The sequence below is a fragment of the Pan paniscus genome, chromosome X, assembly GCF_029289425.2.
Source record: "Pan paniscus chromosome X, NHGRI_mPanPan1-v2.0_pri, whole genome shotgun sequence".
In the NCBI taxonomy this organism is placed as follows: domain Eukaryota; kingdom Metazoa; phylum Chordata; class Mammalia; order Primates; family Hominidae; genus Pan; species Pan paniscus.
Window position 1 is genome coordinate 1,301,114 of NC_073272.2, and position 14,816 is coordinate 1,315,929.

At 48.6% G+C, this 14,816-nt stretch overlaps 1 protein-coding gene and 1 long non-coding RNA gene across 4 annotated transcripts in view; both read right to left on the reverse strand.

Annotated features, from left to right (window-relative positions):
* The window catches only part of ASMTL (acetylserotonin O-methyltransferase like), a 65,431-nt gene that overhangs the window by 14,376 nt on the left and 36,239 nt on the right, over window positions 1–14,816 (reverse strand). For all 3 annotated transcript variants that reach the window (XM_055106678.2, XM_055106676.2, XM_055106677.2), the window contains 4 exons: window positions 12,994–13,102; window positions 8,207–8,594; window positions 6,011–6,173; window positions 2,084–2,268 (listed from right to left, as the gene is read on the reverse strand). In XM_055106678.2, the coding sequence (XP_054962653.1) occupies window positions 2,084–2,268; window positions 6,011–6,173; window positions 8,207–8,594; window positions 12,994–13,102 (845 nt within the window). The remainder of the gene's footprint in view (window positions 1–2,083; window positions 2,269–6,010; window positions 6,174–8,206; window positions 8,595–12,993; window positions 13,103–14,816) is intronic.
* On the reverse strand, window positions 3,341–5,981 carry LOC134729817 (uncharacterized). The gene is made up of 2 exons (XR_010111293.1): window positions 5,866–5,981; window positions 3,341–3,914 (listed from the first exon to the last, which is right to left on the reverse strand). It is a non-coding gene; the product is annotated as an uncharacterized LOC134729817 (long non-coding RNA).

The window sequence follows — 14,816 nt, forward strand, 5'->3', positions numbered from 1 at the left end:
CTCGTCCTGGCTCAGTGCTGCGTCCAGGGTTCGCCTGGACATCCCGTCCCTGCAGGGCAAGCAAGCCCAGCTGAGGATGCTTCTGAGCCCCGCTCCCAGCAGGACAGCCGGTCTCCATCCTGGCTCCCTAAATCCCGCGGGGACTCCCCGGCCCTCCCCTGCGTGGGTGGCAATCATGGGGCTCAGGGATCTGTCCTCTGCGATGCCCAGGCTGGCTGCTCACTCCAGCTCAGGGCCCCTGTCCATGCCTCTCGGCTTCTCCACCACTGGCTTCTCTCTCTCTCTGACTCTTTCTCCCTTGGTCTCTGTCTGTCTGTCTCTGTTTGTCTCCCTCTGTGTGTGTCTGTCTTCCTCTTTCTCTCTCTTTCTGTCTCCTTCTGTCTCTGTTTCTATCTCCCTCTGTCTCTGTCTCTGTCTCTATCTCTATGTCTGTCTCCTGTTTGTCTCTATCTGCCTCTATCTCTGTCTCTCCAAGCCTCCCTGTCTCTGTCTCCGTACCTCATTGTCTCTTTCTGTCTCCCATCTCCCTCTGTCTCTGTCTCTGTCTCCATCTTTGTTTCTGTCTCCCTATCTCTGTCTCCCTGTCTCTGCCTCCTGTCTCTCAAGTCTCCCTGTCTCTCCATCTCTCCCTATCTCACTGTCTCTGTCTCCCATCTCCGTGTCTGTCTCACTCTATCTCTGTCTCTGTCTTTCTGTCTCCCTGTTTGTCTCCCTCTGTCTCCCTCTATCTCCCTGTCTCTGTCTGCCTCCATCTCTGTCTGTCTGTCTCCCTCTATCTTTCTGTCTGCCTATCTCTCTCTCTCTGTGTCTCCCTCTGTCTGTCTGTCTCTCCCCAACATCTGCAGGAAGCCCCCGGCTCCCTGGGACTCATCTCTGCATCACACACACACACCCTGACTCAGTGCTCACTGCCACAGGAGCTCGGCCAGCGCTGCCAAGGAGGAATGAGGCCATGGCCAGCTGAGCCCACAGCAGACTCCCCACGCCTGGCTGGCACAGCCCTGCAGACCGAGACCCACCCATCTGCACAGGCCCCACGGACCCCATCACATCTCACACGTCCACCTCAGGAAGGTTCTGGGCGGGGAAAGGGGAAGGAGGGGCGAGAGGATGCAGGGAGCGCTTTGCAAACAGCGGCCTCAGATAAGCAAGTGTCAGTTCCATTGAAGCAAAGAAACAGGGCATTCATTTAAGGCAGACTGTCCAACTCCTTCCTATTTCTATTTTTCAGACAGAGTCTTGTTGTGTCACCTGGGCTGGAGTGCAGCAGCACTATCACGGTTCACACTGCAGCCTTGACCTCCCAGGCTCAAGTGATCTTCCCACCCACATGGGCCTCCCAAAGTAGCTGGCTAATCATACTGGCTAATCGTTAATTTTTTTTTTTTTTTTTTTTTTTTTTTTGAGATGGAGTTTCGCTCTGTCGCCCAGGCTGGAGGGCAGTGGCGTGATGTCAGCTCACTGCAACCACCACATCCCCGGTTCAAGCAATTCTCCTGCCTCAGCCTCTTGAGTAGCTGGGACTACAGGCATGCGCCACCATGCCCAGCTAATTTTTTTTTTGTATTTTTAGTAGAGATGGGGTTTCAGCATGTTGGCCAGGCTGGTCTTGCACTCCTGACCTCAGGTGATCAGCCCACCTTGGCCTCCCAAGCTAGCTGGGATTACAGGCTCATGCCACCATGCCCAGCCTAACTGTTAATTTTTTGTAGAGATGGGGTCTCACTATGTTGCCCAGGCTGGTCTCAAACTCCTGGGCTCAAATCATCCTCCCAACTTGGCCTCCCAAAGTGCTGGGAGTGACAGGTGTGAGCCCCTGAGCATGGCCTTCAAACCTGTTTCTAGGAGGAAATTCTATTTTCATCAGCTGCTGGATAACAGTGGAGGAAGTCTACCTTGCACCTGTTCCAGGGCTGAGTGATGCAAGAGCCACAGCACTAAGTTCTCCAGGCAGAACGAGCCAAGCTTTTGGGATCTGTCAGACTGGAGACAGACTGATCAAGGTGCCTACTGATCTGTGTGTCAAAGTGTTTTAGCAAAATGCACGCTAGATGGAAAGGTGTCCGCGGGGGTGTTATGCTACCTGGAACAGATCTTCCACCTTCTTCCCCAACGCCCTGTGGTGCTGGTTTGTTCCCTCTTGGATGGCAAACTCCAGGTATGTAAAGAGGTTCCACGTGAGGTCATTATTGTGCATGATGAAGCCATGCAGAGAGTATTCGCCATCCGATGCCAGGTAGACATTCGCTGTCTCTGTGTTACTGTAACCTGAAGAAACAGGGACAGTCCTGTGACATCCTAACGAGAAAATCCAAGGAAACCTGACTGTAGGGGATGTATCATTGAGATGTTAAAATAAACATCACCCATCTGACTATAGCAAACCATACACTCAAGGAAACCTGACTATAGGGGATGCATCATTGAGATGTTAAAATAAACATCATCCATCTGACTATAGCAAACCATACACTGAGGGTCAGCTAGGCAGGAAAACAGCAGCCACCACGCCCCAGCTGTCAACTGCTGTAACTGTTACCCACTGAGGCTGATCCTTTCTTCACGATCGTGGCCACGCTCAAGTTCCTAGTTATGCAGGCAAACACCCGTCTAGATGTGGCTGTGGAGGTGCACTGTAGCTGGCGTTTGCATCTACCATCAGTTTGACTTTAAGGAGATTAACCCCCCAAAATGTGCACTGGCCTCATCCAGCTCATTGAAAACCCCAGAAGCAAACATTAGGCTTTCCTGGATGGCAGCAGCAGCTCCTGCCTGAGCTTCCAACCTGCTGGCTGGCCCTGTGGATTTTGGACTTGCCAGCCCACGCAATCACGTAAGTCCTTAAGATAAATCTCCTAGGTTATATCCTAGGGGTTCTGTTACCCTGCAGAGCCCCAAATGATACAGGGAACTTCATCCTCCACCCACTTCATGCCCAGGTCAGCTGTCCATAGACCCAGTCCCCAAGCTCCCTTCCAGGATGCCCCCACCCACAGAATGGGAGGCTGGAAGGTGGAGAAGTTGTTGGTGGAGACCCATATATGGAAACAGATGGCCTCGCACCACTCCAGTCCTCCTATGTAAGAAACAGCCCTGTGTTCATGTTAATGATGAAATGTTAACTGTTTTCCCACCGAGCTGACCCTGAGTGTACAGTTTGCTATAGTCAGATAGATGACATTTATTTTCATCATGAATAAATGATGAGACCTCTGGTGAAGCAGGAGCAGCCTCTGCAGACGTGGAACTGCCCCTAGGACTCAACTGCACAAAGCATTGTCAAAAGGAGTTGGAACAAGCTTGCATGGTGCCGGTGATGAAAAGCCTTTCTCCATATTCATCATTATTTTCTTTCTTTTAATTTTTTAATTTTTTTTGAGATGGAGTCTCACTCTGTCCCCCAGGCTGGAGTGCAGTGGCACGATCTCAGCTCACTGCAAGCTCCGTCTCCTGGGTTCATGCCATTGTCCTCCCTCAGCCTCCCGAGTAGCTGGGACTACAGGCACCCGCTACCGTGCCCGGCTAATTTTTTGTATTTTTAGTAGAGACGGGGTTTCACCGTGTTAGCCAGGATGGTCTTGATCTCCTGAACTCGTGATCTGCCTGCCTTGGCCTCCCCAAGTGCTGGGATTACAGGCGTGGCCTATTCATCATTATTTTCAATACGGGAGAATGGTCCTGAACTGCTCTGGCTGGGGAAGATGTTCTGGCTTCTATGTTCCAGCCTCTAAGGATATAGTCACATGTCTCTGTGGTAAGGGCACAGCCTTTGGAGCCTCAACCAGGGCATGCTTTGTCTCCTAATCACAGAAGCACAGCCACCTCTGCCCAGGTGTCATCTGTTGTCCTGCCCTTCCCAGGCTACTCAAGGACTTGGCCATGTGCTCTCTGTTCTAGCACCATGCTGAAGAGTTCTGTTCAATTCAGAAAAGACATTGTCATCCATCCGTCCATCCACCCATTCACCCACCCATCCAGTTATCCACTCACCCACCCATCTAATCATCCACCCACCCATCTGCTGATCCACCCATTCATCACTCATGTATGCATTCCCCCACCCATCCAATCCACCGATCCACCCATCTACCCGCTCATCCATCCATTCCCCCACCCAGCTACCCATCCAGCAATCCACTGATACATCTATCCATCCATCCTCCCATCCATCCGTCCACCCACCCATCCATCTATTCACCCACCCTCCCAATCATCCACCCAGCCATGCACCCATCCATCCACTCATCCATCCATTCACATGCCCACCCATCCACATGCCCACTCATCCACCCATCCATCTACCCATCCATCTATTCACCCATCCACGGATGGATCCACTGATCCATCCACCCATGCATGCATCCATCCATCCACATCCATTTATCCATTCATTCCCCCACCCATCCAATCACTCATCCATCCATCCATCCATCCACCCCCCCACCTACCCATCCATCTATTCACCCATCCACTGATGGATCCACTGATCCATCCACCCATGCATGCATCCATCCATCCACATCCATTTATCCATTCATTCCCCCACCCATCCACTCATCCATCCATCCATCCATCCACCCCCCCACCTACCCATCCATCTATTCACCCATCCACTGATGGATCCACTGATCCATCCACCCATGCATGCATCCATCCATCCACATCCATTTATCCATTCATTCCCCCACCCATCCAATCACCTATCCATCCATCCATCCACCCACCCATCTGTTCACCCACCCTCCCCATCATCCACCCAGCCATGCACCCATCCATCCATTCATGCACTCAGCCACATGCCCACTCATCCATCCACCCATCCATCCACCCATCTACCCATTCATCCATCCATTCCCCCACCCAGCTACCCAACCACCGATCCACTGATACATCTATTCATCCATCCTTCCATCCATCTGTCCACCCACCCATCCATCTATTCACCCACACTCCTAGTCATCCACCCAGCCATGCACCCATCTATCCACTCATCCATCCATTCACACACCCACCCATCCACACACCCACTCATCCATCCATCCACACATCTATCCACTCACCCATCCATCCACACATCCATCTGTCCATCCGTCCATCCATCCATCCACTCACCCACTTATCCATCCACCCATCCATCCACTTAACCACCCATCTACGCACTCATCCACCAATTCATCGATCCATCCAACAATCTACCCACTTTTCATTTATCCATCCATCCATCCATCCACCCATCCATCCACACACCCACTCATCCATCCATCCACACATCCATTCACCCACCTACCCATCCAGTCATCCACCCATCCATCCACACATCCTTCCATCCACACATCCATCCATCTATCCACTCACCGACTCATCCATCCACCCATCCATCCACTTACCCACCCATCTACCCACCCTTTCATTTATCCATCCACCTCTCCACCAATCCATCCACCTTCCCATCCATGCATCTATCCATCCATTGATCGATCCATCTGTCCATCCATCCATCCATCCATCCTTCCTCCCATCCATCCACCTACCATCCATCCATCCATCTATCCATCCATCCATTTATATATCTATCAACTCTACCCATCACCTATGTATCTATCATCTCTGTATCGTTAATCTGTATCAATGTATCTATGCATTTATCATCTATCTATGTATCTGTCTACCCATCCATCCACATTATCTGTCTATAAAAATAAATAAGCAAGTAAATCAATGTCTATGTACACCCTATTGGGTCGTTTCTCAGGAGAACATGGACTGATACAGCCCCTTTGAGACTAGAGCCCATAAGGAGGTCACGCTTCTATGTGCTCACAGCTGCCACTGTTCCCTCTCTGTCATTCACCCTCTGCTTCTCACCCTTTCGGGAAAAGCAGCATTCCTGAGGGCAGAGGGACAGAAGGTGTGGCCCTCCTTCCTCGCTCTGCCCAGGCTCCAGGTCACCTTCCCTCAGTGACTTCCACCTGCAAAGATCCTCAGAGCAAAACCCGCTGGGTCCTGTCACCTTGCTCTGTCTTCTCCAGGAGCCCCATGGCAGCACAGATGTCCAGAAGCCTCTCCGTTCCATACGCAGAGGCGTCCACTTTGCTGGCAATATCCATAGCCTTCTGGGGTGCTTCATCTTTTAACAAATCAAACACCTTCAGTTTGCAAGCGGTGAACAGGGCCTGTTAAAAACAAGTGCAGAGAGACTCATTAAGTCACTTGTCGAGTACTTTTTACTCCCACAGACTCAAAAGATGGAGGCCAACGTTGTCGAAAGCATACAACTTGGCCACTGAGCCTTCTTTCACAGAGAACGGTGGGGATTTATAGGACCAAGTCCCCAGCTATAAAACAAGGTGTACACAAGGTAAAAGCACATCAACGAATATCATGCAGAAAAACTAGCCCATGGGAGAAAAATCAACATGCTGCAGATATGGGCTGAGTTCAAAACCCATATGTTGAACTCCTAATCCCCCCAGTCCCTCAGGATGTGACTGTATTTGTAGGCAGGGTTTTAAAGAAGTGATTCAGGTAAAATGAGGTCATTTGGGTGGACCCTAATCCAATAGGACTGGGGTCCCTATAAGAAAAGGAGATGAGGACACAGACACACACAGAGGGACGACCCTGTGAGGACACAGGGAGAAGACGGCGTCTCCAAGCCCAGGAGAGAGGCCTCAGGAGGAACCAGCCCTGCCCACACGTTGATCTCGGACCTCCAGCCTCCAGGACTGTGGGAGAATCAATGTCTGTTGTTTATAAGCCACCTGGTGGTGATTTAATAATCACCACTTGGTAAATTAGAGGCACAGATGGAATGTGCTGTAACCACCTTTATTCCTTATTCACTGCATGTTCTCTCTCCTGATGATGAATGGCAGGAGGTGTCATCAGCCCGTCTCCCTGTCTCCCAAAGCCTGCGTCCCTCCTGCACCTGACATCCCCACCTCTGCTTCCCGGAGGACGCCCTGTGAGGGACCCCTTGTGTTGGGAGGGCTGCATCCCTTCTAGGCTGCCACCGTGAGGAGCCCCTGAACAGAACAGCTGAAAGATGGGGCCTCAGGCCGGGCGCGGTGGCTCACGCCTGTAATCCCAGCACTTTAGGAGGCCGAGGTGGGTGGATCAGCTGAGGTCAGGAGTTCGAGACTAGCCTGGCCAACATAGCGAAACCCTGTCTCTACTAAAAGTACAAAAATTAGCCGGGCTTGGTGATGGGCGCCTGTAATCAGGAGGCTACTCCTGAGGCTACTCAGGATCTCCTCTTGAGATTCTTGATTACATCTGCCAAGACCCCTTTTTAAAACAAGGTCCCATTCACAGATTCTGGGAATCAGGATATGGACAGATCTTTCAGGAGGACCACAGTTAGGAGGCTGAGGCAGGAGAATCGCTTGAACCCGGGAAGCGCAGGTTGCAGTGAGGCGAGATCATGCCACTGCACTCCAGCCTGGATGACAGAGCCAGACTCTGTCTCAAAAACAAAAAAAAAGAAAAAGAAAAAAGGGTCTTTGCAGACGAAAGTAAGCTAGGGGACTTCAGATGAGTTGGAGTCAGTGGATTAGGGAGACCTCAAAATCCAATGACAGGTGTCCTTCTAAGAGACAGAAGAGACACAGACACAGAGGAGAAGGCCACGTGGAGACAAAGGCAGAGACTGGAGTGATACGGCCACAAGCCCAGGGATGCGTGGAGCCCCGAGGAGCTGGGAGAGGCAGGAAGGACCCTCCCCTGGGGCCTCCAGAAGGAACCGGATACATCTGTAGTGGACTGAACTGTGGTCCTCCTGAAAGATCTGTCCATATCCTGATCCCCAGAATCTGTGAATGGGACCTTGTTTTAAAAAGGAGTCTTGGCAGATGTAATTAAGAATCTCAAGAGGAGATCATCACGAAGAAGGGTGGACTCCAAGTCCAATGACAGGTGTCCTTCTAAGAGACAGAGGAGGAGACACAGACACAGTGGATGAGGCCACGTGGAGGACGTGGCAGAGACTGGAGTGATGCGGCCACAAGCCCAGGGATGCCTGGAGCTGTCAGGAGCTGGGAGAGGCAGGAAGGACCCTCTCCTAGAACCTTCGGAGAAAGCGTGGCCCTGAGACAACCTGACCTCAGACTGCCAGCCTCCAGGACAGTGAGAAGTAAATTCCCTTTGATTTAAGCCGAGTGTGTAGGCTCATTTGTGAAATGCGGCCTGAGGAGACAGACACAGGTACCTTGGACAGCATAAAGCCCTCAATCAGCTCCAGGAGGCGTGTCGGGAACGGAGGCAGGGTCTCCCGAGTCCTGTGACACTCAGCCTCTGCCGCGGCCTGTCCCGCCTCTCCCGCCTCGGCCTTCTCATCGCGGCTGCCCGCGTCCCTCTGAGCGGGCTCCGGGCCGCCGCCCTCCACGTCACTGAGGTCTTCGAAGGTGTCCGCGGCCGGGATGGAGTCGTGCTTGACACGCCGCCGCAGGTCCTCCGGGCGGGGCGGGTAGTAGAGCTTCACCAGCTGCTTGCAGAAGTGGTTCAGCGGGAATCCCACCACGTTCAGAAAGTCCCCGTGTACAGACTCCACCAGCATGCCGCCCAGGGCCTGGATCCCGTAGCCGCCAGCTTTGTCCCTGGGTGGGCAGGGGAAGGTAAGAGGTGACAAGGAGGAGAAAAGTTCCTGGGTCTGAACATTTCACGGCTGGGAGGCCGAGGTGGGTGGATCACGAGGTCGGGAGATCGAGGCCATCCTGGCTAACACAGTGAAACCCTGTCTCTACTAAAAAAAATACAAACAATTAGCCAGGCGTGGGGGCAGGTGCCTGTGGCATCTCAAAAAAAATAATAATGTCACAACAAGGCTGGGCACAATGACTCACGGCTGTAATCCCAGCACTTTGGGAGGCCGAGACGGGTGGATTACTTGAGGTCAGGAGTTCAAGACCAGCCTGGCCAACACGGTGAAACCCCCATCTCTACTAAAAATACAAAAATTAGCCGGGTGTGGTGGCAGGTGCCTGTAATCCCAGCTACCCAGGAGGCTGAGGCAGGAGAATCCTTGAACCTGGGAGGTAGAGGTTGCAGTGAGCTGATATCACGCCATTGCACTCCAGCCTGGGCGGCAGAGGAAGACTCCATCTCAAAAAAATAAATAAATAAATAAAATTTCATGTGTTAAATGGGATGTTTTGACATATGTATACGTGCGTCATCATTAAATCAAGCCAATTATCCCATCCAGCATCTCATCTACGAATTTTGTGTGTGGGGGGAGAAGACTTCAGATGTAGTGTGCTGGCAATTTACCAGTAAGACACCGTTCCTGTAAACCACAGTCACAGGCTGTAAAGAGCCTTGGACTTCTTCCTCCTGTCTCACTTAATTTTTTATTTTTTATTTTTATTTTTTAAAGACAGAGTCTCGCTCTGTCGCCCAGGCTGGAGTGCAGTGGCGCGATCTCGGCTCACTGCAACCTCTGCCTCCTGGGTTCCAGCGATTCTCCTGTCTCAGCCTCCTGGGTAGCTGGGATGACAGGCACCCACCACCACACCCGGCTAATTTTTGTATTTAGTAGAGATGGGGTTTCACCATGTTGGTCAGGCTGGTCTCAAACTCCTGACCTCAGGTGATCCGCCTGCCTCGGCCTCCCAAAGTGCTGGGATTACAGGTGTGAACCACCACGTCTGGCCCTCTTTTCTCTTTCTTATTTTATCTTTTTTTTTTTTTTTCAAGACAGGGTCTCACTCGGTTGCTCAGGCTGAAGTGCAGTGGTACATTCTTGGTTCTCTGCTCCCTCAAAATTCTGGGCTCAAATGATGCTCTAACCTCAGCCTCCCACGTAGCAGGGACACACTCAGCTAGTTTTATCATTTTTTATAAAGATGGGGTTTCACTGTGTTGCCCAGGCTGGTCTCGAACTCCTGGGCTGAAGTGATCCTCCCGTCTTGGCTTGAGCTACTGTGCCCAGACTGTCTTTCTTTAAATGTATGTAAACATTTAAAGTATGTATGAAAGTTCAGGTGTTGGGCTGGGCACGGTGGCTCCCAGCACTTCGGGAGGCTGAGGCAGGCAGATCACCTGAGGTCAGGAGTTCGAGACCAGCCTGGCCAACATGGCAAAACACCTTCTCTACTAAAAATAAAAAATTCGCCAGGCATGGCGGTGGGTGCCTGTAGTCCCAGCTACTTGGGAGGCTGAGGCAGGAGAATCGTTTGAAACTGGAAGGTGGAGGTTGCAGTGAGCCAAGATTGCGCCACTGCACTCCAGCCTGGGTGACGGAGGCAGACTCCGTCTCAAAAAAAATTTCATGTGTTAAATGGGATGTTTTGATATATGTATACATGCGTCATCATTAAATCAAGCCAATTATCCCATCCAGCACCTCATGTACTTATTCTGTGTGTGTGGGGAGAAGACTTCAGATGTAGCGTGCTGGCAATTTTCCAGTAAGACACTGTTCCTGTAAAACACAGTCACAGGCTGTAAAGAGCCTTGAACTTCTCCCATCTCACTTAATTTTTTTTTTTTTAAAGATGGAGTCTCGCTCTGTTGCCCAGTCTGGAGTGCAGTGGCGCGATCTCGGCTCACGGCAACCTCCACCTCCTGGGTTCAAGCGATTCTCCTGTCTCAGCCTCTCCTGGGTAGCTGGGATTACAGGCACCCGCCACCACACCGGGCTAACTTTTGTATTTTTAGTAGAGATTGGGTTTTGCCATAACCAGGCTGGACTTGAACTTCTGACCTCAGGTGATCCGCCTGCCTCGGCCTCCCAAAGTGTTGGGATGACAGGCGTGAGCCACCGTGCCTGGCCCTGATTTAAATCTTGTATCCTTTGACCAAGTGCAACTGTTTTATATTCCATATAAGTGAGATCCTGTGGTATGTGTCTTCTTCTGCCGGGCTTATTTCAATTGATGTAAAATCCTCTAGGTTAATATACATATATATTACGCAGACTCCATCTCTACAAAAACTAACAATAAAATCGGCCGCGTGTGTTGGTGTGTGTCCTGTGGTCCCACCTACTCAGGAGGCTTTGGTGGGAGGCTCACCTGAGCCCAGGAGTTCAAGACCAGCCTGGGCAACATAGTGAGACCCCATTGCTACAAAAAATAGAAAAAATTAGCCAGGCGTGGTGGTATGCGTCTGCAGACCCAGCCACTAGGGGGGCTGAGGTGAGAGGATCATTTTGACTTGAGAGGTTGACACTGCAGTGAGCTATGACTGTACCACTGCACTCCAGCCCGCGTGACAGAGTGAGACCCTGTCTCAAAAAAAAAATTATTTATATAAATATATAAAATAAACATATTTTGTATAAATATATTTATATACATATATTTATATAAATATTTTATATACTTTTCTAATATAATATAAAAATATATTTTATATAATTATATATTTATATAACACATAATACATTATATATTATATATAATTAATATGTATAACTATATATTTAATATATAATTTACATATAATCACACATAATTTATACTAATTATTATGTAATATGTATTAATATGCATAGTTACACATATTAATCATATTTAATACATATATATTATCCGTATCATATTCATATAGAATTCTATATTATATAAATATATAATTATATTTTATTATAATATATAACCGATTATTTTATATGTAATTATATATAATGGATTATATATTATATATAATTATATATTATAATATATTATATAAGAATATGTATTATAATATAATAATATAATTATATTATAATTATACTTATAATTATATTATATATTTATATATAAATTTATATATAATTATAATATATTATATATTTATATATAAATTTATATATAATCATAATATATAATTTATAATATAATTACAATATAATTATAATATAATATAATTACAATATAATTACATATAATATAATATAATTATAATATAATTACATATAATATAATTATAATATAATTACTTATAATATAATTATAATATAAGTAATTATATTATAATTATATAATAATTATTTAATATAATTATAATATAATTATATTATAATTATTTATATTATAATTATATTATAATTATATACATTTTTATATGTAATTTATATAATTATATAATTATAAATAAAATTATAATATATAATCGATTATATATAATCTATTATAACAGTACCTATTATATAATCTATTTTAACAGTTATATAACCTATCATATAATCTGTTATAACAGTATTATAATAGTATATAATCATATTACATTAATATTAATCATTACTTAAAATTAATCATTAAAAATTAACCATTAAAAATCAAAATTGTTGATTAATATATAATCTATATTATAATCTATATGTAATATAGTTATACATTACAGTATAATCTATTATAGTATATAATACATTATGAATTTATAATATATAATTTGTATAATGTATATTATATATAATTAATAGAATATATAATGTGGAATACATAAATTACATATAATTGTAAATAGATCATGTTACGTTATATAATGTATAATTATGTAAACATTATATGATATATGATGTAGATAAATATAATACATATAAATGCAAATGGCGGGTGATGAAGTGAAGCTGATTGGTGCATGCATACTTCCCGTGCTCACCAATCTTTGGACGGGACGACAGGTAGAATCACCTCTTAGGGTGACTTTGGATCACACAGTTTATTCGTGTTAATTGCAGCCAGCGTCCTGGGCACAGACCTCTGGGGTCTCCTCCTCCCAACAGGTGAGCTTCTCTACCCCTGCCCCGCGCCTCCCCAGTCCCCACCGCAGCCCAGCGTGGGCTCCCACCTGCCCCTCTCTGTCCTGGGAGTGTGGCTCTTTGAGCCTCCATGGGTCAGGGTGGTCGTGAAGTGTTTGTGCTTCTGAGCCGGGCGGCTCTCCCTGTGCCACACGGGCCCCCGGAGCAGGGCCTCCTTCTTTCCCAAAGGCTGGGTGGGACACCCCATGTGTGAGGGTGGCCGGGCTTCCACACGTGTCCCCCGTCCCCCCACCGCCCACGAGACTCACATGGGCTCCCCGCTGTGGACGTATTCCCAGAGCAGCTCCTCGGACAGCTCCGAGAACTTCACCTTCGTTTCCTCGTAGAATTCCGAGACCCTGGTGTGCAGCTGATGGTCTGCAAGGACACAGCCCTGGGGGTGAGCGTGGACGCCGGCTTGTCACCTCCGTGCCCTGACAGCTGCATGGCTGTGCTGTGGAGGTGTGGACTCGAGCGTAGCGCACAGTTCAGATATGGATGGTTCGTGGGAGAATAAGGTTCATTTCAGACAAGAAAAGGGAGAAAGGGGCCAGGCACGGTGGCTCACGCCTGTCATCCCAACACCTTGGGAGGCCGAGGTGGGCGGATCACGAGGTCAGGAGATCGAGACCATCCTGGCTAACACGGTGAAACCTCGTCTCTACTAAAAATACAAAAAATTAACCAAGCGTGGTGGCGGGCGCCTGTAGTCCCAGCTACTCGGGAGGCTGAGGCAGGATAACGGTGTGAACCCGGGAGGTGGAGGTTGCAGTGAGCCGAGATCACGCCACTGCACTCCAGTCTGGGCAACAGAGCGAGACTCCGTCTCTAAAAAAAACAAAAGAAACAGCACTTTGGGAGGCCGAGGTGGGTGAATCACTAGAGGCCCCAGGGGTTCGAGACCAGCCTGGCCAACATGGCGAAACCCCATCTCTACTAAAAATACAAAAATTAGCTGGGCGTGGTGGCAGGTGCCTGTCATCCCAGCTACTCGGGAGGAGGCTGAGGCAGGAGAATTGCTTGAACCCGGGAGGCAGAGCTTGCAGTGAGCCGAGATCACGCCACTGTACTGCAGCCTGGGCGACAGAGCTAGACTCTGTCTCTAAATAAATAAATAAAAAATAAAAGAAACAGATGTTTGGTCTCTGCCTCAGGGTCCGGACACAGAGCCCCTGAATCCCGGGGAATCTGTTGAGTGACAGGAGCGAAAGCAGGCGTTTTGCTATGTGGTGACAAGGCCCTTTCATCCGCAGGGGAGCTTATGTTAATGAGGGGCCTTTTGGAAAGGGCAGGCTTTGGTTGTTATGGGAACAGGGAGAGGGGCTGGAGATGGAGTTTGCTCCCCAGTGGCGGATGATGTCATTAATCCTGGCCTTTTAAGAGACCCAGAAGGGGCCAGGCACGGTGGCTCACGCCTGTTATCCCAGCACTTTGGGAGGCCGAGGCGGGCGGATCACAAGGTCAGGAGATCAAGACCAGAAACCCCATCTCTACTAAAAAAAAAAAAAAAAAAATAGAAAAAATTAGCCGGGCGTGTTGGCGGGCACCTGTAGTCCCAGCTACTCGGGAGGCTGAGGCAGGAGAAGGGCGTGAACCCGGGAGGTGGAGCTTGCAGTGAGCCGAGATGGCACCAGTGCACTGTAGCCTGGGCGATAAAGCGAGACTCTGCCTCAGAAAAAAAAAAAAAAAACAGACCTAGAAGGACAGGGTTCAGGGAGCTTCTGGTGGGTGAACACATCAGGGTGTTGGGGGAGCTGTGCCACGGCGGGCATGGAGGCTCCATACATCCTGCCCCCAGCACCCTGCGCTGTGGCTGGCTTCTGTCTGGCACTTCCTGACCTGCTCCTTCATAACAAACCCGCAAGCTGGGAAGGAAAGTGCTGTCCCGAGTTCTGTGAGCCCCTCGAGCAAATGACCCAACCTGAGCAGGTGCTTGCAGGAGCCAGCAGTGAGCGGCAGGTGGGTGAGAAAACTACAGGTGTGCCCAGGGACATGGGGCTGGGATTGTGCGTGGAGGTCCCATGGGACCCGGCCCTTCACCTGTGGGATCCGTGCTAACTCCGACGGCTAGTGTCAGAACTGACTGAGTTCT